This window comes from Brachyistius frenatus, unplaced genomic scaffold (assembly GCF_029030835.1).
Source record: "Brachyistius frenatus isolate BFR_SWC_R1_liver_20210118 unplaced genomic scaffold, ASM2903083v1 Contig_1, whole genome shotgun sequence".
NCBI lineage: Eukaryota > Metazoa > Chordata > Actinopteri > Embiotocidae > Brachyistius > Brachyistius frenatus.
Genome location: NW_027210600.1, coordinates 5,461,786 through 5,482,802, shown reverse-complemented (window position 1 = coordinate 5,482,802; position 21,017 = coordinate 5,461,786). Strand labels below are relative to the sequence as shown.

The 21,017-nt window shown below is 43.7% G+C and overlaps 1 protein-coding gene across 1 annotated transcript in view; it reads left to right on the top strand.

Moving 5' to 3' along the window:
- clmpb (CXADR like membrane protein b) overlaps positions 1–21,017 on the top strand; it is a 65,185-nt gene that overhangs the window by 31,083 nt on the left and 13,085 nt on the right. The window contains exon 2 of the mRNA XM_069712357.1: positions 17,624–17,775. Within this exon, the coding sequence (XP_069568458.1) occupies positions 17,624–17,775 (152 nt within the window). The remainder of the gene's footprint in view (positions 1–17,623; positions 17,776–21,017) is intronic.

The following is a 21,017-nucleotide window of genomic DNA, read 5'->3' as shown; positions in this document are numbered from 1 at the left end:
GTCCCTAAACTGGAATTAGTTAGAATACAATGGAACCACGGACACATTATGTCCATCCATAGCTCGCAGACACAAGCAACACTGCCATTTCACAAGCTGGCCAATTAAAAGCCAGTGACATTCAGGTGTGGGAGACAGAGTGACATTAAAGCTAATTCCTGCTAAAACCCAGTGACATTACAGCATCAGTCAGACAACTAGAAAGCAGGCATTCACTTTTCATCTCTAATCTACTGTGGGTTTTTTTTTTTTTTTTTAGCAGAGAGTGTTGCACTGTGTAGGGAAATTGCCTGTGGCAACTCATATAGCAATGAGCAGCCTTTCAAATGTCATCAGGCATTTTTCTCAGGGCTTTCAGTAGCTGATATGACCTACGTATGCTGTATGGGGTAGCTAGGGGAGTGAAAGGGAGGGACACAGCCTTCTTCTAGCCGTGATCAGAATCTAAATACCTTAATTACTGAGGACATTCGCATGTTAGATGCGTTTGTGATGTTTGGTTTTAGCACTTTATGCACACAGAATGTAAACCTGCATGTGGTTATGTTACTTAAAAGCCGCTGCGTACAACTTAAGGGAATTGCATATTGTTACTGTAGTGACAAGAATACATTAGCTATTCAGAATGGTTCTGCTAAGAAAGAAAGGGAGTCCCTCCCCCCACCCCTCCACACACACACACACACACACACACACACACACACACACACACACACACACACACACACACACACACACACACACACACACACACACACACACACACACACACACACACACACACACACACACACATTTTCCTGTTATAGCCTCACTCTCATACTGTCATGCCCACCCCTCCTCCGTTGCATTCGTGAGGGGTAGGCGCAGGGCTCTAATAAAGGACATCTCAGGGATGAAGGACATCCGGGCTTGAAGGTCGAACCATGGAGTCAGTAGCACATTGCTTAGAGCAGCATTACGCGCTCACTCAATTGTACATGCACTCGTGTGTTCATGAAGTGCCAGGTATGCACAATTTAAGTCGCGTGCATGCGAGTGCGTGTGGCACGTTTGTGTATGTGCTCTCTCGAATGTATAATTAGGTATGCAGTCTCTATCTCGGGTATATAGAAAGAACAGAGGACGTGTGTGTTTGTTACTGAAAGACCTCGCCCCAGGCTAAACTGTTCTGCTCATTAAATCTTACAGGAACAGTCTTCCTCCCCATCATTCGTGCACTGCGAGCCTTCATCAGCATAAAGTGCAGCGCTGCTCGAACCCCAAATTGCATTAACAAATCCAGCAGATATCTCTCAAATGTGCATGTATGCACACACCATATGGTTATGCAGATACACACTATGTATGGGGGCAAATGTACTGTATGGACACACATGCATGCACACAGACGAGCAGTGGTGACAGATCTCAGGTGGAACTAAATCCTCTGTCTCTCCGACTGACCTCCTCTTCTGTCCTATTAGCCCGGCTTCTCATGCAGAGCCACAAGTGTCACATCGCATCACTGGGAAGCACCACTAAGAGAAATATTAATATGGGGAAGATGAGAGGGAAAAGCTTTCTTTTTCCCCTCAGCAAGCAGATTAGTACCTAATCCACCCGGGATGAGGGGAGATAAAATCTTTCTGATTGGCTACATTGGGATAAATATACACATGTCGGCTGCAAATGGATCTACATCACAGAAGGCAATGTTTATCAAGTCATTTTATCTCGTCCTTAGTTTTAAAATCGTACTTTCTTTTAGATAATTGAATTCTGAACTATTTTCCATTTCAGTTCAGGAGTTTCCACAATGCATCTTGAGATTAAAATCCAATCAGATAGATCCGTCTCCAAGCTTTAAGAAAACTTGTTTCTTGAAACAAATGTATTGGTTCGGGATGCTAATTCAATTTCCTCAACAACTTCTTTTTCTCTGGGATTTCTTTTGGATTCAAACATTATGTTATGGCCTTGCTTTAAACAAGGCAGCAGCGTTGCCTTGATCTAAGCTGTGATGAGTTTACACAAACCCTGATACCCCCTCTGATAGAAGTGCGGGGTGTACCAGCATGTGACGCGTAGGAGTAAAGCTGAGATGTCTGAACAGTTTCCTGTTGTGGACTCAGGGGAGAACATTGTCATCGTCCTGGCATTGGTCCAGCCATGCATGGCACAGGCATTAAGTACTCTCGGCTGAACAGGCGCCACGCAGGGGCAAAAAGTGTGCTTTTACGGCAATAACTGTTGGGTCTGATCTACAGCGAGGCTGAGAGATAAGAGGGAAGTAAGATAGATGATGATGGGGGGGACGGGGCAGCGGAGTGTTTGGTGGTAGTAACCCTTCTCTTTAGGACCGCCAGGCTCCTCCATTTCCCATGTGAGAGCTGATGCACAAGTATGGAGACGCCTGTGTGTTGTAACTCACAGCAAAGGCCAACAGATACTTTGTCCAGTAGCACGTTTACTCCGGAGCAGGAAATCACATACAGTGGGACAGTCTGGTTCTTCAGACTCTACCTTAAGCACTTCAATGTTCATCAGGGGAATTTACTCTTTTCATTTTTCTGTATGAGGGTGGATCAAAAGGTCCTGAGACTGCTCCTGTTGCACGTAAATGATATCCGGCACCTGCGACGTACACAGAGCAGGAGGAAGGCATAACCCTATGAGTACGTTTTCAAAATGTTGTTGCTTAAACAAAATCTGCACCCGAGTTACACGTGTTTTTTTTTTGTAAGCATTCGTCCTGGGTCATCTGTGATGTTTTACGCACCTGAAACTCGAGCAGAGAAAAATCTAAGTTTGTGACAAATTATTGTGGAACAGAAAGAAGCAGCTGGGAGCCAAAACCAGTGAGTGGGGGGGTGGTGGGGAGGGATGATTGTGTTAGTGTGAGCGAGAAACTTGTGCGTTTCAGTTCAAGTCGTTTGCACGGAAGCTTTTCCCTCAGACGCCTCAGAACATCACAGTAGAGCTCGGTTTTGACAGTCTGACCCTGGGAGACGAATTCACGGTGCACTACCTTACGAATGTCGGAGAAACCCCACCTGGTTCCTCCTGACCTGATGCACCTTTTTCAGTTTTGGACATTGACGTTCCGCCCCTTGGAAATCCAAATATTACCTAAAACACCTCTCCGCGCTCATTGCTTCATTGCTGTAGGCTTTCTGAAGCATTTTACCAGCTATACCAGCATACCCCTGCAACATTCAGGTGCTGATGCTGTTACTGTGGCCTTCTTCTGACATATAATATGTTATCCAGCTTGAAAAAACAAATGCATTTTGCAGACTCTAATTTGTCTGAACAGGAAAGACACAGGAAATATTAGTTTGAAAAGAGTTTGAAATACAGCTGAGCCTCACTTTTATTTTTTTTTATTTGTTTCGTCGGTGAAAATGGAAGAGAAAGTGTAGGATGAAAGAATTGCTTCCCTGAGTGAAGAGAACATTCTCAGCGGTGCGGCGCATAAACCTTTCACTGGTCAGAGGCTGTTTTTAACCTCTGTGTGGGATCCAAAATGCCACAGAGCCAAACGTCTTTCATTAATCTCAAGACAAAAGCTCCCTAAGTCAGCACAACCTACAAGACTGCCGGCAAAGTGAGACTCATATCCCAAACTTTTACAGAAAAGAAAGAAAAAAAAAAAAACGCCACCAGGCCCGGCTGCTCCCACCTCTGTGAGAGCACACTGCCTCCATCGTTTTCCTCCTGCACCTTGTTCTTTTTTTAATTAGGAAGGAAATACTGCCCAAGGGCTGATACATAAGGGACAAAGCACTTAGCATGTCTGGTCTGAACTAAGATTCTACATTCTGGTTCCTAAAATAAATCCATTTATTGCTCCCTCCTGGGTATGCTTTCTCATGCCTAAAAGGAGCATGATGTTGATTATAGCTTTAGCTGCCACACTCTGTAGACTACCCAAACTTAAGCTATGTGGCCAAATTTAAATGGAAGGACTGCTGGGACATGTATTTGCATAATACACACATGGATGAAGAGGAAGGGGGGCCTCGAAGGTAAAGCTTGAGAGGAAGTGACTGCAACTTCTATGAAACAAAAATTAAATATAGTCCCCTTAACCGCCCCCCCACCTCCCCCCCCTCCTCCAACCTCAAAATATCCACCTCCCACATCCAGATTCTATGATCTGTTAAATTACTACCTCAACTCAATGACATATCCTCAGATACACCTCATACACATTCATTCTAATGTTTAATTCACTTGAAAGTTGAGCACGGGGCATGTTTTCTTTTCTCTGCGCTCCCTCTTTCTTCATCTCCCTGTGGCGATGTCACAGGGGATTAAGTCACGGAGGCCGAGGGACTTGTTTATGATTCATCTGGAAAGAGGCTGGAGCCGGTAGTAGTGCCCACAGGGCAGGCAGCTAGCAGGCTATTTCCCCAGCTCCCCCTACTTTCCTCTTGTATGCTAACAGCGCACACAGAAACACTGAACAGTGTCTAACGGCCCTCGCAGAGATGACGTGGAGGGAGAATTCTTGTAAACTCAGACTACACGTCTCAGGATGACGTAAATCTTGTCTGATGTAAATCCTGCATCACGACACTTAAAGGCTGTATTGTAGAAGGGTAAAGTAGAAATTAATGTTTGTCATTTCTGAGATAGATTTGTGGTAATCAGGTTGGGGAATGAACATCTTTTTACCAGTACTAGACAGACGCACACTTTTTATGACTTCCAACTGTAGTGTTATGCATCTCAGCAAATAACCCATGATCCAGTGGGAGAGGAAGAAAGTATCTGTCAGTCAGACAATGTGCATTTCTATACTTCATGAGAATATAATGTATTGCTTGTTTCATGAGTTAATGAGATAAAATAAAATCCAATATTTCTTTACATTTTCTCTTAATTCTCATTGGATGGATGGATGGATGGATGGATGGATGGATGGATGGATGGATGGATGGATGGATGGATGGATGGATGGATGGATGGATGGATAGATAGATAGATAGATAGATAGATAGATAGATAGATAGATAGATAGATAGATAGATAGATAGATAGATAGATAGATAGATAGATAGATAGATAGATAGATAGATAGATAGATAGATAGATAGATAGATAGATAGATAGATAGATAGATAGTGTTCAGATATCAGTGGTTTTAATGTATGTATATATATATATATATATATATATATATATATATATATATATATATATATATATATATATATATGTAATACAGTAACACTGTATTGTGTAACTCTTATTTAATAGCAGGTATTTAAACTTTCTAAAATCCAGTCTCAGCTAATTGCATGTCAGCTTTTTAACAACCTGTTGGAGTTGATTAACATTTTTAATAAGAGCGTGTGTGTGTGTGTGTGTGTGTGTGTGTGTGTGTGTGTGTGTGTGTGTGTGTGTGTGTGTGTGTGTGTGTGTGTGTGTGTGTGTGTGTGTGTGTGTGTGTGTGTGTATTGCAGTGAGGCTCTCTTTTAATGAGCCAACTCACAGCAGGTAAACCACAGCCACTGCTAAAAGGTAGTCTGAAGCACGTGTTCAACCACAGAAAAAGCTCGGGTTTTCTATTGTTCCTCTATTACTAGTCTCCTTTGTTGCCGATGAAAAGCGGTTTGTTATTAGTGACAGACTACAGTAGAATGGTGCTATTCAGCATCAATGCACTGGTGTCAGGGGAACTAACATAATACCACTGATCAGTGTGACTCACTGTCTTCTTTTAATTGCTCTTTTAATTAACTTGCGTCTAGCCTTCGTTTTGCCAGAGGTTGCCCAAGCATGCCATTTAGCACAAGGTAATGAGATTAACCTCTCGTTGACCAAGCAAATGCAGATTAAACATTATGGCTAAATGAAATGAGCTGGGCCTTATTTACTCATGTGTACAGGCAGGCGGCAGGAAGGCGAGCCACAACTCTCTCAGCGGCAACATAGCTAAAATGTCAGAGGGATAGAGGGGAGTGTGTTTGGCATCGAGTCGCGAGTGTGGCCGGCCAGCTGCACGGGAAGGAAAAAGTAAGCAGCCAGCGCTGGAAAATAGTACGAAAATTCACCCATTCTTCCTCGCTATCTCTACGGAGAGGCGACTGCAGACAGTCGATGAAAACAGGCCGCTAATCAATCAGTCACAATCACACATGTGTTAAGTTCCACACGCAGGAACAGAGACGCACCGACAGCTTCCAAGACTCCCTCTCTGTCACGTTCTGTTGCTGTCTTGCTCCACACTTTAACTCAGAAAGAACGCAAATGACACCCTTTCCCTCCATCTACACACACACACACACACACACACACACACACACACACACACACACACACACACACACACACACACACACACACACACACACACACACACACACACACACACACACACACATACATACAATAACACGACCTCCGTGAGTGTAAAGGCCCGCTGACCGGCTGAGCGAGCTAACTCTTAAAGGCAGGGAGAAACAACACGTGGCATGTTTAGCCATTTTTCTTTCCAAGTGAATTCTTGTCCAAAGTTTGCAACGTTGCTCAACAACGACTGTAACGTCTGTCGACACAAACATGAACGTTAGGCCTCAGAGATCTTGAAAATACAGTCACATCTTGTAAGTACTCAGGTTTTATTGTCAACATGCACACCACACTCTTAAAGCTGCCTGGTTCCTCCAGGGATCTTTATGGGTTGAATGATACTTTACAGGACCGCCAACTCTCACAACCACATATAAGCATTATTCAGTCCACCATTAAAGCAGTCCTGGATATTTGACAAAGTAAAAGAGGCATATTACTGTTTCTATAATTCAAACATGGATTCATATTTTGGAATCGTACCAACAAAAACAAAACGTGTGTATGTGGCAGCATGTGTCTTGTTGTTCATATCACTGTAACTTTGTGTATGATGCTCACGATCCTTTCACCACAATTCTTGCAGTTTGTCCTCGTTTCTTTTGGCACGTCGGTTAACACACACCAATGGCCTACTTTAAACATCCTCTTTAACAGCCACTGTACCCTTTAGAAAACCGCAATTCCTCAATGTTTTAGAATGAAAGTCAATCAAATGCATCTTTAAATGAAGACTGTGGATTTATTTTTAATCTGTGAAAGTTTAGATTGTGCTTTGTCAAACCTTTTCTGGGATAACGTGAGACATTTCCAGAGACATTAGTTGTGACCTTCGCCCTGTTTCCTCCTTGCCCGGGGTGTAAGCAAACGTCCTTCCCCGAGCCAGAATAAGCTGCCTTGGCCCAGCTAGTGCCGCACCTCGTTTTAATCAGGCTTCGGGGAGTGAAATATGGCCCCGGCGAGCGTGCTGTACCCGAACTCCATTCATCTGGTTTCAATCTTCTCTCCGCCCTCGGATGTGGCCGCGTGGGCATTCCTTTTCTAGACACGGTGGAGGAGGGGGGGGGGGTGCTGAGCAGCACAAAGGGCAGGCGTATTTGTTTAGAGACGTGTGTGTGTGTGTGTGTGTGTGTGTGTGTGTGTGTGTGTGTGTGTGTGTGTGTGTGTGTGTGTGTGTGTGTGTGTGTGTGTGTGTGTGTGTGTGTTGTATCGCTGTTAAGAGCGACTTCAACACAAACTTTGTGTACTTGAAAACAGCTTTAGAGGACTCTTGCTTTTGTGTGGTGACTCTCTTCTTTTCTTGGTTGACCTTTAACACGTTAATGCTCCTTGCTTTATTTTTCAAAATCAAAATGAATGCTTTCCCGAACATGATATATGCAATTTTGATTAGATAGAGCCCAAAGGCGCACAACATACTGTGGATATTTGTATTTGTTCCACTGTGCGTAGAAATACATCGTAGGTGTGTGTGGTAGGCTTAGTGTCCTGCATGAATGGTCTTCGCTAATCATAAAGACAGATGGTAGGTTGCTCCATTAGCTCTCCTAAATGAGCCAAAATGAGGCCTTTCCTGGAAGCCTCGCAGCCCCTGTTGACCTCCCTGGCTATTACGCAGCCACCACACCAGCTCTGTCAGCTACCCCAGCAGTCAACACCTTTCGGTATACAGCTGCCAAAACAGACGTCGCATCTGCTAACCTCTGGGGAAATGGCAGCCATTGACATGTCCTTCCCAGTCAAGGGCTTCAACGGATAGGTTACCTTCATGTCCTTTGCAGCAGCATCTACGGCATTAGTGGCTGTAACAATATCACCCTGTCATAAGGCGTCCCCCTGCTTTGTTATTTTCCACTTAACCGATCAGGTAAAACGCCGTGTCAGATGCATACCGTAGGACTGGCGACAGCGCTAATATGTCAGTGACGCAGCGCACGAGCGCCGGGCGGATGGAGAGAGGGAGTTAGTGTCCCGTCTGTTTTCAATTAGCCGCTGAAATGTACAACATGGGAGCTGCTCTGTTCTATTCAGTTCCTACTCTCTCGTGGATCCAGCGAGGTAAATTAACGTCTTTGCTGAGAGAGGCTTTGCCATCGAACCCCAGGTGAACTTGGACTTTAGACAGTGACAAATAATCGCAGTGACCTAAATAATGGAAGTAAATCTGTGTGTGCAGAGAGGCGAGGAAGAGGAGGAGAAGAATCCCCACACACTGCGGACTACGAGCTCCCAGAATGTGCTGCTTACATGTCCAGATTGGAAGTATCTTACATTGCTTCTAAAGCTAAACTTTACTGCTGCTCCAAATATAGCGCTGGCTCGAGGCTTGTTTTCCTCCCATTCTCCTTGTTCGTCACGTGCCAGCAAACTTAACCGTGTAGCCCGCTGTGGCTTTTATTGTCTTCCCACAAGTTGTTAAATGCTTCTTTGAAACACGACTGGGGTATTGAATTGCATTTAATAAAAGCCAGGGGTGTATTACTTTATAGTGCATGAGGTAGATAGTATTTGAAGTTTTCATCGGTCTCGCACTGCTGTGAAGCATCCATCATCGGGGCGACCGCGATGCATTCTACTTCCTGTGGCCATACACCTAGTCAGCTCTATTTTCAACCTAATGGACATAAAAAATTGCAGATTGCAGCAAAATGGACTTGGCAGCACAAAAGCTTATTAAGTATTGATCTGCTGAGGTCAGTGCCCATGTCCAGCCACTCCAACAATGTGAGAGGAGTTCATTCACATGCTTGCCAGCCACAAATTGAGATTAGACCACATAAATAACGGGAAATTGAGGAACATTTTGCGACCAGAGAGCTGCGCCCACGGTTACCTGATGTGCCAGGAAGAGCTGTCGGAGAAAAAGGTTGTTTATGTGTGCACTGTGGGCTTTATGGCTGTTTATATCAAGGCTAGCCCGTCTGTCCAGACTCCAGCAGTGCTGCGCTGATCTGATATCATACCATACCAATGCCCAACAGGAAAGCTTTAAGTTGATCAGCAGCAGGCGAACCGGTCTTCTTCAGTGTTTTAATGAATGCAGCTCATCTTGTTTCTCTGTGCACCATCTGTCAGGCATGCAGGGTCAAGCAGAGCTTGAACTCAGCAAAGACCAGCCTTCCATTGAGATGTCTACACTGTGGAGTCTGCACCTACAGCACACTGGAGGTCTCTGTGATGAATATTTCTCACTTTCTTCTCAAACTCCTACCAACTCAAACACCTTAATGCCTCAGATCAAGGAATAAGATCAGTCTTGGGACAAACGTTTGTTGAATACAGTGAAATAAGGAAATAAAAATTGTTTTGCAGGAATAGAAAGAAAGTTTGTTTCATGAGGGGAAAACAAATCTGATTTCTGTCAAAGCAAATATAATTTCTCTAACTGGATTTGGAGTTGTTTTCTTTTGATGTCCCAGATTGCTGACTTACCACTATGAAACCAAGCAATTGTTTTCTTTTCAGTCTCAGACACATGCTCACGAAAATGAGTCTCAGCAAAAACGTCCTCGCCAAAAGAGAAAGCGTTTCATTTCAGAATGAAGCATCTGTTGTGAGTGTCTTCACATGTAAAAAGGACTCACTCTCCTCTGTCCTCCATTAAATTGTGTCTTCTCAGTGGGGGACAGCAGGTTTATTCAAGGCTGCGTTCGTGAGCTGCAGGGAGGGTGTGCCCTTTACACACACACCCACACACACGCACACATACACACACACACACACACACACACACACACACACACACACACACACACACACACACACACACACACACACACACACACACACACACACACACACACACACACACACACACACACACACAAACACACACACACACAGCTTCAGTCACCTTGGTAATAAGTTTCTTGAAGACGTTAACTCCCTCTCCTCTTTGCTGCATGCTTCTTTAAAGTCTCAGATACGGAGACGCTCATGCAGAACAAAGTGAATATCCACACACACGCCGGTTTGTTTATGCTTTGCCAGATGTTGGGAGGATCTGTTGTTGCGTAGAGAGGTCACTGTCCAAGCCCCATTTAACTGAAGCGTGTTATCTGGTGCAAAACAGACCATTTGACATTTGGACCTCGTACAGTCTGAACACATTTGAGGGAGGAAGAATGTCTTGACTGATGTTTTTTGAAGCTGTAAATAGTTTAACACCACACAAGCTTCTGGAGATTATTCTGCAAGTCGGGCTGAAGTCTGTGAAATGCCTGGCTGTAATTAGCATTTTAAATAGGGACTGTCTTTTCCAAGATGGTGAATTGGTTTTTAATTTTTTTAAAAAAGAAAAAAAAGAAAGAGACTGGAGTTTGTCTTCTGCGTGTCACTCTTTCCACTGGGTCACATGTTTGGCTGAATTTTTTTGTTTTTACCAAAGCCACATAAAGGTGGAAAGACTTAAAAGTCAGTTTGCTGTTCTCTTTCCCTTTGAATATACAGTGTCTGCGTGTATTTATCTTCTTTTTTCTTTTTTTTTAAGAGACTAACCCAAAATTGTACAAAGAGGATAAAAGCGAGTAGACAAGCACCTTGGTGAAAATGTCCCAGTGGAGACTTCGGACTTCAGATCAAAATGTAGCCCTTGATGAGAAAGACTCTTGTGCTCTTTGGACAGTTTCAGGCTAAAACCAGAAGATTTATGGAGCAGCCGTAGCATCTTGGACAGCTACACCCATGAGTGCGGGTGACGCCACCAGATGCCTCGTTGATAAGATGTGCATAGCACTGTAAGCATGTTTCACTGACTCTCTCTGTCCCTTGGGTAACGGTGTAATTAGCTTTTTTCTCATCTCCTACCTAGTTCCTTATTTTGCTGAGGGAAAATGCAGAATACTTTAGGGGAATTAAAAGTGCTTGTCGCGAAACTAATTTCGGATCTATTTTGGGGATCTGTCAGCGGGATGGCGTTGCTATCGCTCGACATGACAGCAGTGACAAGGCCATGAAAGGGATGCTAATGAAGGCAATAAGAGCGGCACAAGGTGAGCATTTACCACAGGGCCTTACATTATTCAGACTTCTGTGGTATTTCATCTCCATTTCCCTTTTCCCATTGGTCCTCCTTCTTTTTTCCCATTTGCCTTCCCTCCTCCAAGAGATTTATCGTGGAAATGATTCTGCTCCTTCTTTTCCTCCTCAAACCCACCCATTACTGTACCAGCATGAGTTCCTTTGAAACTATCAAAGATGAGCATGGACAGGATGGCCCTCACTTTTAGAAGTTTTCCTCCCAAGGTTCAGTTGGCTCATTTATCTAATGGTCCTGACATTTAATGGTGCTACAAAGGATGGAAATATAAATGGACGACACTCTGATGCTAAGTAGAACATAACTAATGAGTATTATGGTGTAAAAAAAACATGGACGTTTAGAGTATTTTTCATGTCTGCTTCAGTAAGGTGGTGCATCATGCAAAGTTACAACAAATGTAACTCTGCTTCAGTATTATTTACTGTTAAAATAGTGCAACCCACCATAGTTATCTGGCTACCATGGAGTGTGGCTGTATTTGTTGATAATGGGGCTCATTTAGCTGCTTGTCAGTTAAATAAGCCGGTTTTCTTGAGGTCAGGTAATAGTGAGGTAATCACGCAGCCACAACGTGTGATACACCTGTCAGCCCACAAGAGGGTACAGTGTCAGTGTCACGTTTTGCCTCGCCCAGGTGTGAATAGGACACGCATTTACGACCAGGATCAGAGAAGGAGGTCATGTGACCGAGGTCAGGTTTAGTCTGTTAGATGGAACAAACACAGGATTTCGCTCAAGTCCGTCAGTCTGCAAAAGTCCATGTGAATTTATTTTAAGCAACGCTAGTAAGTTATGCACATAACGTAACATAATTAACTTACGTAATGTATGAATTACTTATTTCACCCTTTACCAGGTCCTTTACTCACCCTAACCACATGGTTTTTGATGGTTGCACTTTACTTTTCACACCACGGTGCAGCAAAATGTGACATCGACACGTTAACATCTACTGGACTGATGGGTTTATTAAACGCTTTGGAATAATGTCAGGTTGAATGATGTCGTATACATACATAAGTAACAACTAATATTTAAGAAAGAGTTATTCGGGAGCTTCTTGTAAGCTGTTGCTAATTAGCAGTTAGCTCTTATTTGGTTCCATTTCTTGTTATGTACCTTATTGTAAAGTGTTACTGACAAAAGCTCCATGTCAGCAGAAGGTAGCGTCGGTCGCTGGGTGTGAGGCAAGAAGGATTATGGGATTTTATCCCTTCAAAGAACCAGCCTCTAGTCAGGAAAAAAAAAAAAACAGGCCCTTTGATTTTCACAGCAGCAATATATTCATGAGTTGGACCTTGAAACTACAAGGAGACCAGTGTAGTGTGTCATATGCAAAACATGTGTTTTAATGGGGCATGATAACTTGGTACATTTAAAGAGCCTTACTCCTTAAGAAGCTGCAATTAAAAAGGGAGTTGTGACTGTATGAATAAAGGACTCTCACAAAACCTGCATGGGGACCGTTTCAAACAACCGGAGGTGGCCTCTTGTCTGCGGAGACATCTGAGGTTGTTTTTTTTTTTTTGGCATTCCTCAGTCCTCAAAGATATCAGAGGAGAGGAAAGGCCAACATGTGACCTATCTGTAAATCTGTGCCACATCGGTGGTATTTATAGTAGATTTTTTTGGGCAGTTGAATAGCCAGTTCAGGTCGCATTGGAGTGCTGTGAGTTGGGGAAGACACAGCCGTTAAGGCAACATGCTGAGCTGTGAGAATTTCCCTGTTGTCTCATGCCCTATGCTCTCACGATGTCCCCAAGTCAGCTAAAAAAAAAATTGCTCTCTGTCAGCAGTAAGAATGGAGCGATTGTATTTGCATTTATGTGAGATTTTGCCACTTACATGCATCAAGTCTTATATAGATCACAGTCCAAACTTCCCTGCGTATGCATTGAAATTGGTTCCTTGATAAGCCACAAATGACACAAGATAAACAGTTCTGGCACAGATTGGCACTGTCAAGAGATGATTGTTACTTTTGCCTACTGCAATGAGGCTGTAAATGTCAGTCAAATGTGACCCGAGTCTGTATGTCTCACACAGCTGTGCTCCAAATCATAGGTTTGTGTGCCGAGGCACTGATTTACCGTCGTCAGGAGACAGTTCCCTTCCATCTCTGTTATGCAGCGAGGCAGCAGTGGAATGTGTCGTTGCGAAAGAGCATGTGTTGAGATCTAGCATACATCATACACACCATGAAGTGTAGATGTGTGCACATGTATTCTTTACAGGAAACGCAGCATGAATTCACACAGCAGGACGTTGTCAGAGGAAATAAAATAGTGCTATCTCCAATCTTTTTCTTTTCTTTTGTGCATCTGCTAACCTGAGTCCAACACCACCTTTGTGATGGTATAATCCTTCCTCCACATTATAAGTGCTCAAATTGCACCATTCCCCCACCCCTCCCTCAGACACAGACACACACACACACACACACACACACACACACACACACACACACACACACACACACACACACACACACACACACACACACACACACACACACACACACACACACACACACACACACACACACACCTCTGATCTGCTGTGTTTGAATACCAGAGGTCATAAGCTTTGGACATGGCATAGGCCCCAGCCGGGCTGATGTGCTGAATGAGGGGATATGTGGCTTGACTTTGGGCAGTGAGAAAGATCCAGGCCTGTCTTGTTTGTCTGTCTGTCCGTCTCACTGGCTACACTATAATGAGATTGCAGGGCTCTGTAAGGCGGATTTACTGGAGCACAACTCCCCCTAGGGCCTTTTCATAGAAATTGGTTCCTCCATATTTCACCCCAGCCTCTCACTCTGTCTCTTTGTCAAATGTGTCTCTCTCACACTCTCTCTTTCTAAACCTCTGCTGTTAGCTCTCACTTTCTTTTGTTAATTGTGATATGCTTCTTTCCTTTCTTTCTGTGGGTAAAGGCTGAACTTCGCCTCAAACGGACGCATAAGGCTGAGCCAAACAGAGCTGAGAAAAGAAGACACAATTGAAAACAAAAAGGGACGGAGGATATGGCGCCAGCTACCATATCACAAGTCCTTTCCACATTTATCTCTCCCTCAAGATAGCCATGTTTATTTAGATGGCCATCTCATGTCCTTCTGCAATCTCATAAAGACACGTGAATGCACACAGCCCACTGTTATACAGGCAGAAGCGACTTTGGTCCGCAGTTTTTATTGTTTCGAGGTCACCTTACTGCAAATCGAAAGCCAGGGTCACAAAAACCAAACAAAATGTTCATAATGTGTGCACAGTGCTGCCACAGAGATGAATTCTGTTGTGTCTCCCAGCCGATGTTGACACAAATGATGGGGTCTTGCAGTCCAAACCATCCCAGCTGTGCACACGGTGAATGAGGCCAATCCAAATGCGAGCTCAAACTCACATCAAGGCGAGCTTATTTTGGGAGCACTGTGTCATCTATTCCACAGCACAAAAGCCCCTCTGCAAGACCATGAACAAGTGGGAAAGTGGGGAGCAGTGTCTGTGTACCAACCAAAAAACCCCTCCGACTTGTCTGCCAACTCTTTCTGGTAAAAAAAACAACAACAATACAATTTCTTTTCTGTCACACATGCAACACATTTAACTTCAATTTTTTTTCTGTGAAATACATATAGTTTATGGCCCTCAAAACCTCACTGTTGACAGTGAAGCACATTTCTGACACCAACAATGCCGAAGTGAGTGAGCTGACCCCAGTCATTCTTTGGAGGTCTATTTAAAGTCAGCAAGTGGAGAGTCAAGTACTTTTTGTAGAAAAAGATTCCAGTTCTGCGCTCTCTTCGGTCCTATCTATCTTTCAGGTAAACTCTTCCATTTACAGAGCACACAGTTGAAGCAGTGGGCAGTTAAAGGATGAGGTGAGAGGTGAGGAAAGAAGCAGGGAGCTCTTATCAGGCCGGCTGCACAGCGCCGGGTTCAGCCCTGGGCTGCTGATGAGTGTGGGAGTGCTGATTACAGAGGCTAGCCTGAGGAGCTGAGGGAAGACAGTGGGCACAGGTCTCCCAGCAGACCCTTGTTCCACCATCAACCATTAATTCGCGCCATTAGGTCCAACCAGCTGTGCACACACATGTGGTTGGAGCATTCTTGAATAACCTTTATGCTGCAAAGCCCCCCTTTCTCTCTCTCTCTCTCTCTCTCTCTCTCTCTCTCTCTCTCTCTCTCTCTCTCTCTCTCTCTCTCTCTCTCTCTCTCTCTCTCTCGCTCTCTCTCTCTCTCTCTCTCTTTTCTGACATCCTCACCAATATCGGCAGGGAGCCCACAAGATGAATGACCCTGCAAATGCTGCATTAAAAAGTCATAAACGGGGATACCTTGAGGGTGCAGGAGCTCCTCTGTGAGGAAGGGTGGGTGGCCCTTATTTTTTCTGCTGACTAATGAGTTGAACTGAGTAGGTGGGCCAACAGAGCAGAAGGATCTCAGCAATTCGTCGTGTCATTCCTGGGCTGCCAATGGGCCGCAGAGGCCCTCAGCCAAATGCACAGTATTCTCTCTCCCTCTCTCTGTCCAACTGGTGAATACCAACTGGAAACTTTAAATATGATTGACAGTGAGTGACCCGGAGCTCGGGTTTGTAGCGGAGGACTCACAAAGTAGTGACAGAGCTCAAACAAAACTTGAAGAACTGCTGAAATCCACCATCTGTATGAGTGAAGCTCTGTGGGGAGAAGTGGTTTCTGTGAGGGCCCTCTTTGCCTCAGCGTCCTGCATCAGCACTGACTCATTGGTTTCACAGCACAGAGCTGACATTTTCACTGGCCCAAAGATCACTTATGGGACAGGGTGTTGGCCCCGGCGAGGGTGGACCAGTGAACAAGTGGACAGGCGCCCAGTGAGTGCTGATGCATTCACATGGCCTCTTGTGGAACATTTGACAGCATGTGATTGTGTCTGCTGAGCACAAAGGCATTCTTCCAGTCAGTATCTCTGGGTTGAGTCACTCCACCGCAGTCATGACACCTGTCAATAGTGTTAGTTCAGATATGTATCCCACACCATGATGTTTGTTATTGCTGCGCAAATAGGAGAACTTTCTGAGCACCTATTAAGTCGCACGGTAATAAAAAGGAGGAACAATATTTACACAGGCTGCACATTTCACTTCAAATGAGCATCTGCCAGGCTGGATAACTTTTATTTTAAGCGCTCAGAATCCCCTGGAGCTATTGGCTCATTCAGCAATTAAATCAAAGGCAGGTTGTTAAGTTAAATGTTGTAGAGCCAAAAATATTTTCAGCATGTAAGCTCAGTGGAGCTCTGCAGCATTGTGCAGTCTTTCAACCAGGTGGAGGGAGTCGAATATCTCACCAGTGCCCCATCCCGCTCGATGCACTTAATAGCACAAGCACACACACACACACACACACACACACACACACACACACACACACACACACACACACACACACACACACACACACACACACACACACACACACACACACCATCCACACCATCCATAGTTTCAGCTTCCAGCAAACCCCTTGTGACGCCTCTGGCTAATTCCACTCAAGCCCACCAGGCTGTCCACCATCCTCCAATAAATTAGCCTGGCTGTTCCCCCACTGAGACACAGACCCTGACAGTCTGGCCAGTGCCCAAAGTCATTCGCTTGTGCACACACTTGTAATTATTGCCACTTTTTTTCTGCAACCTAAGCTCTTCGTCGAGTAGACTGTGGGAGTTTTGGGTGTGTGTGCGTCATTATGATTTCATGTTTGCAATAGTTTTGGATATCACAAAAGATGTGTGGTCGGATCTCAAAACTGTTGACATACTGTGATCACAGGGAAGAGGGCCAGGGCTAGTTTGGAAAATTGCAGCAAGTGACTCTTCAGTTTTATAGCAGAATTGTCCATATGTTGGTGTACCAAGCCACAACTCCCCAAAACTGCTGCAGTGAATAAGAATATGATAGCAAAAAAATCATCATAATGATATTCTCCGGCCTCCTATGCCAAACTTTATTCCCTGTAAACACAATCCCTATTCTGTCTCTCTTCAGTGTTCGGCGGTGACATATCTCAGCATCCGATAGTGATTGGGATTCTGGGTCATATCTCCCCTTGCGTCTCCATTTCCTCTATCTGCGTGGTTTCACTTCCTATCAGCAACATCTGTCTCGTGTCTCAAGCTGGGATGACACCAGTGTCCCCGTCTGACATGTCTCTACCTCTTCCTCACTGCTTTTTTTGTTTTTCTCTCTTCTTTCCCTCAGTTCTATTCAGCCTGCTGTCAGTGGGTGCCCAGACGGAGATGAAGAAGGTCGTTGGGGACAATGCCACCTTACCATGCCACCACCAGTTCCCATCATCCAGCTCTCTCGACATCGAGTGGCTCCTGCAGAAACCAAATTCCAAACAGAAAGTGGTAAGAGGACATTCAATTTTTCTTCCTGTTTTATGCCAGTCTTCCCATTGTAATGCAGTTCATCAATATATGAAAGACGTTACTTGCAACTCCACGTGGAATGTAATTACTTGTTCCTTTGGCTCAGAGAAGTTACTGTGAAGTTGCCGAGACAAAATGACAATGGAACATTTCTGCTAAAACACAGTCCTCTGCCTGCTGCTGTATTTTATAATTACAGCAGAGGTATCTTTCTTTCCCCTTTGCCTCCTTCTCTCCTCTATATACGCACACACACACACATACACGTTATCTATCCCCTATCTTCCCCCCATTTGGGTCGCGCTGATTGATTTCCAACAGGAGCCATAATAGTTGCACATTAACTCAATGCCCAAAGTTATGGTGGCACTTCAAGTTTTAGTGGCGTTCACAAAGGAACAATCGTGCGGCAGAATGTTCCCCAACTCCTTTTTTCTATTTGTAACCTTGGACCCTTTACTTTTAACTTTTTCTAACACCCAAGGCATAAACACAATAACAACTAGACATGAAAAACAGTCCTCATTAAGTTTTCATCACTTGCAAACTGACGTGGCTGTCAGCTTGGTAGCATATGTAATTAGCACTATAGCCTGAAGAGCTGGAATGCTCCTAGAAATTGCTAACTCAAACTAATGCTATCTTGCAGTTGGAGTAGCATTACTGCTGTGTTTCTCCTTAAATCAACCACAGCAAAGACCCCAGGTTGTCTCGAAAGCTGGGGTCTACTACTTCAGCAACACCCCGCTGCGCTGTCAGGCCTGGCACCGTGTCTACACAGAAGGCGTTTGCAGAGCAGCAGAAGCTTTGGTGCTCTGTTTATGTCTACGCCGAGCCCTCAGCAACGGCACTCACTGGGCTGTGGCGAATATAAACTGTATATAAAAGTGTACGTAGCTTCCGGGGCTGAAAAATGAGGCCATAAACTGCAATACCACCAGAAGTTGCCTCTAAAAAAGACTCCCATTCAACTTGTCTCATAAAATATGAGGTCAAGTAATTTTTCTGTTGTTAGTTAAAGTTCCTCCTTCTTATTAGTTTTCTGGTGGTCCATTTAAAAATAATATCATCATTATGTAGAAAATATGCCTCACAAAGATGTTTTTCTAGGGGGGGGCATGTCTGTTTCAGTGACAGGGACGGGTTCCCAATCAGATCGAGTCAGATCCACCGCTCACTCCTCCCCAGCTCGTCCAAATATGGTCACTTCGAGAATTTGATATGATTATTTTTTATTTAATCCTGAATGTGTGTGAGGAACCAACAGGAAGTCACCTGGCTCAGCTGGTAGAACTTTAATGCGGTATCTTGTGCCTTTTATACAACCATGGTCTCCACAGCATGCGTTTAGTCACAGTACTGAGTTTTAAGTCACCTGCGTCTGGAAGCACTCAGAGTCACTGTAGTTGCAGGCGTACAATGCAATTATACTACTGCTCAAACTTACAGGCATATCGAAGGAATAACATGCCAGCTTTTATGCCGTCAGTGTAGACAGCTGGATTGATTCAAATGGGAGTGCATCTGTTTCTTTAGCTGAACCTGTGCAGACACAAGTTTCCAAATTGCTGGCTCATGGAATAAAAAAACATGTTCATTGTTCTAAAGTGTAGATTTATGCTTGTTATCAGGTTGTGCTCATTTTTACCCAATGAAGTTCAAGGTTCAACTACGATGTACGAAAAAGACAGCTTCGTTTTTTAAAAACAGGTTCAGACAAAACCTTTTATTCCAAATAGATCAGAATCAGAATCACTTTATTGACCAGGTATGTTAAGAGATGCAAGGAATTTGACTGCGGTTGTAGCTTCGCTCTCAGCGTCCAAAAAAACAAAACAGACAGACATAAATAGACATATAAAACATAAATAGACATATAAAACATAAATAGATATATTTGCAGCATAGAAATGAATATATACATATATACACCTAAACAATGGTGATTTATAGATGATTTATATCAAACATTCTGCTGTGTTTGCAAAATGACACAAATGAAATCAATAGGTTGTAGCTGATTGTAGCTTCTTCATATCTTCCAGCTACAACCAGCAGCACCACTCTGTCCTAAAGTCTATAAATGGTCTAACTAGGTTTTGTGTCTTAAAGCCTCTGATGACATTTTGGTGTCGTTTCACTGGTTTTGAATCATTGCCTTTCTTCGCCCAAATTGAACATAGTATCAGATAACAAACAGAGCGTAAAATCTCACCAGCTCTCTGTTGGAAGGAAGAGATTTCCTTTCTCTTTGGAAGCTGTTTGTGCGTGCACTGGTGCATCGGTTGGCACAAAGAAGTGTAACGCTGCGAGAGAGGAAAGAATAGTAAAGTGTGGAAAGGAAACAGAGAGGCTAGGAAAGAAAGAAAAGGGAAAACAAGTGTCTTACGCTTTGATGATTCAGAGGGGGGCTGCCACATTGCGATGAATATTTAACGGGAAGATAACATTGAAGGCACCATTAATTAAAATCAAATGTCTGAAAATTTGATTAGGAAAGAGAATATGCCTGTAGCTGAATGAATAAATCATTCTTTTGTTCTGCTGGAAGGCCATGTTGAGAAGGGAAGAGCATCTTGTCAACATTTAGCCTCTGTTAGCAAATGTACAGGCTACATGTGTTAAGGACACGGAGGGGCAAGAGATGGGGCATCAGAGGGGCACAAATTAATCTACATGAAGTGCCTCGCGGTTGTGTGCCTTCACAGTCAAGTTGCAGTTTATGCTTGTCCGTCCAGATTCATATAATACATGCAATGAGGAGATATCAAATGTTTTTTTTAGGAATATGTACAATGTCAATAAAATTGATTTGAATTGAATTTCTTAAGCTTTTTTGTTTTTCTTGTTCTGCTCAATGGCCACTCTATTCGTGTGTAAATTCATTAAGGGAAACAAACAACAGAAAAATTCCTTTTTTGACCCATGCTTGGCCAAAATAGCTGACTGACAGCAGACAAAGCTTCAAGTGTGGATGTTACTGCAAAAAAAGATACAAATTCATAAACATCGATCGACACAATCACCAGTTTCAAGGTGGTTACCAAAGATCAGTGTCACCAATTCAGTATCCGAACAAATGTGAAATATGATCACTATTTCCTCTTCTGTTCCTTAGTTTTGGTTTTAGTGAATAATGGCCAGAAAACTGTATTTACAGCACACTAAGATGTCACCGTGAAGTTGACCTTTGACCTGTATATATGATAGCATTATCATTT